Source organism: Cebus imitator, unplaced genomic scaffold (genome assembly GCF_001604975.1).
Source record: "Cebus imitator isolate Cc_AM_T3 unplaced genomic scaffold, Cebus_imitator-1.0 Scaffold21, whole genome shotgun sequence".
Lineage (NCBI taxonomy): Eukaryota > Metazoa > Chordata > Mammalia > Primates > Cebidae > Cebus > Cebus imitator.
Genome location: NW_016107336.1, coordinates 4,691,425 through 4,694,104, shown reverse-complemented (window position 1 = coordinate 4,694,104; position 2,680 = coordinate 4,691,425). Strand labels below are relative to the sequence as shown.

At 42.1% G+C, this 2,680-nt stretch overlaps 1 protein-coding gene across 11 annotated transcripts in view; it reads left to right on the top strand.

The window, feature by feature from the left end:
• KIF13A (kinesin family member 13A) overlaps positions 1 to 2,680 on the top strand; it is a 225,297-nt gene that overhangs the window by 185,143 nt on the left and 37,474 nt on the right. For all 11 annotated transcript variants that reach the window (XM_017521644.2, XM_037736015.1, XM_017521643.2 and 8 more), the window contains 2 exons: positions 1,453 to 1,585; positions 1,783 to 1,929. In XM_017521644.2, the coding sequence (XP_017377133.1) occupies positions 1,453 to 1,585; positions 1,783 to 1,929 (280 nt within the window). The remainder of the gene's footprint in view (positions 1 to 1,452; positions 1,586 to 1,782; positions 1,930 to 2,680) is intronic.

Below are 2,680 nucleotides of genomic sequence, written 5' to 3'. Positions count from 1 at the left end.
TCGGCCTCCCAAAGTGCTGGGATTACAGGCGTGAGCCACCGCGCCCGGCCTAAGAAAAGAATTTTTAAGTTGGACTTAATCAAAATTTAAAGCTTGTGCTCATCAAAAGACCACTATGAAAATGAATACACAAGCTACAGTCTGGGGGAAAACTGGTAGTTTCTTGTTAAGTTGATTGTTCTCCTCTTTTTTGACCCAAGAATCCCACTCATAGGTGTTTACCCAAGATAATTGGAAATGTAAGTCCACAAATAGAGTTGTACACCATGGGTTGTTGTTGTTTTTAGGCGAAGTCTCACTCTGTCACTCAGGCTGGAGCGTGCAGTGGTGTGATCTTGGCTCACTGCAACCTCCACCTCCCAGGCTCAAGTGATTCTCCTGCCTCAGTCTCCCGAGTAGCTGGGATTACTGGCATTTGCCACTATGCCTGGCTAATTTTTTTGTATTTTTAGTAGAGATGGGTTTTCACCATGTTGGCCAGGCTATCAGGTAATCCACCTGCCTTAGCGTCTCAAAGTGCTGGGATTACAAGTGTGAGCCACTGCTCCTGGCCTATACAATGTTCATGGCACCATTATTAATGGTATTCCCAAATTGCAGATAACCTAAATATCCTTCAGTGAGTGAATGGGAATAAATTGGTGTCATTCAAAAAAAAAAAGTATTACTCTGCAGGCCGGGCACGGTGGCTCACACCTGTAATCCCAGCACTTTGGGAGGCCAAGGTGGGTAGATCACCTGAGGTCAGAAGTTTGAGACCAGCCTGACCAACATGGAGAAACCCCATCTCTACTAATGATACAAAATTAGCCAGGCGTGGTGGTGCGTGCCTGTAATCCCAGCTACTCAGAAGGCTGAGGCAGGAGAATCACTTGAACCTGGGCGACGGAGGTTACAGTGAGCCGAGATGGTGCCATTGCACTCTAGCCTGGGCAACAAGAACAAAACTCCATCTAAAAAATAAAAAATATAAAGTATTACTCTGCTTTAAAAAAGAAAAAAAAAACTGTTTATATCCATTCGGATGAATCTCAGAAGCATGCTGAATGAAAGAAGCCAGACACAAGAGTACATAATGCGTGATTCCATTTATTTGGAGCTCTAGAACAGGCAAAACTAATCTCTGAGTTAACACAGTTGCTACAGGAGTGTGGGGATTGAATGGGAAGGGGTAAGAGCAAAGTTTCTGAGGTGATGGGGTGGGTTACACTCATATATGCATTTCTCAAAACTCATCAAACTCTATACTCAAGATCTGGGCATTTTACTCTACCTCAATAAAATGAATAAAAAGCACCAATATGACAGGGTGGGTTTGAGAGTTAAATAAGGAAATAACCTCTATGAGACACTTGGCAGAGTGCCTAGCACACAGTAAGTGCTCAGTGAATGATGGCTTATTACTAACAGCGACCCTGGACGATGATGCTCTTGCTTATTGGACTGTTGCAGGTGGAATGAAGTAACTCGAAGAATAGAAATGTGGATCTCCATATTAGAATTGAATGAGTTAGGAGAGTATGCTGCAGTAGAACTTCATCAGGCAAAAGATGTCAACACAGGAGGCATCTTTCAACTCAGACAGGTGCTGAGTTTGTTTTGGCTTTTTGGTGTTTTTTTTTTTTTTAATGTTTTCTCTCTGTTCCACTCTTACGCATAGTTTCTGGGAATTTTCTAACTATTTGTATCTTTGTTCTCTAATCCTTTTCCCCTTCTTTATCCCCTTCTCCCATCCTCTTTATTATCATTCCTGGCACCCTTACACCTGCCCACCCTCTTCAGGGTCATTCCCGTAGAGTACAAGTCACGGTATCACCTGTGCAGCATTCAGGGACGCTGCCGCTTATGGTTGAAGCCATCCTGTCAGTAGCCATCGGTTGTGTAACTGCTAGGTCCACCAAACTCCAGAGAGGGCTGGACAGTTACCAGGTAAGACAAGCAGACTTGAAGTCGTATTTAACAAAGCTTGGTTAATGCAGAAATAAGGCACTTAATGGTCTCCGATGGGGATCTTTTTGCAAATATAACAGAACTCCTTTCCTTAACCACAGGTCTTCCCCCAGTTCACATTTCCATCCATCGCCCTTTTTTTTAGCTTTAAAATCTGTTTGCTTAGTGTCGATTAATAATAATTTTATTTATAAACACATCCTAATGCTATAGTAGTCATTTACTTTAGGCAGATTTTATTTTATATCTGGCCCAAAATATGTTGTATCTTTGGCATTGCTGCCTGACCTGACCCACTTTTTTTTTTTTTTTTAAGATAGGGTTTTGCTTTGTTGCCCATGTTGGAGTACAGTGGTGTGATCATGGCTTACTGCAGCCTTCACCTCCTAGGCTTTAACGGTCCTTCCACCTCAGCTTCCCAAGTAGCTAGGATTACAGGCACGCATCACTGCGCCTGGCTGATTCTTTTATTTTTTGTAGAGAAGGGTGTGTCATTCTGTTGCCCACACGGGAGTCAAACTCCTGGACACAAGTGATCCTCCTACCTCAGCCTCCAAAAGTGCAGGGATTACAGGCGTAAGCCACCGCACCTGGCCACTTTTATTTACAGTGGCCACTTTTATTTATATTTTTTTTTACTATATTTATTTATGATTATTTTCATACACTGTCATAATAAACCAGCTCTTTGAAAGCTTTACTTTTTTTTTTTTTTTTTTTTTTTTTTTTT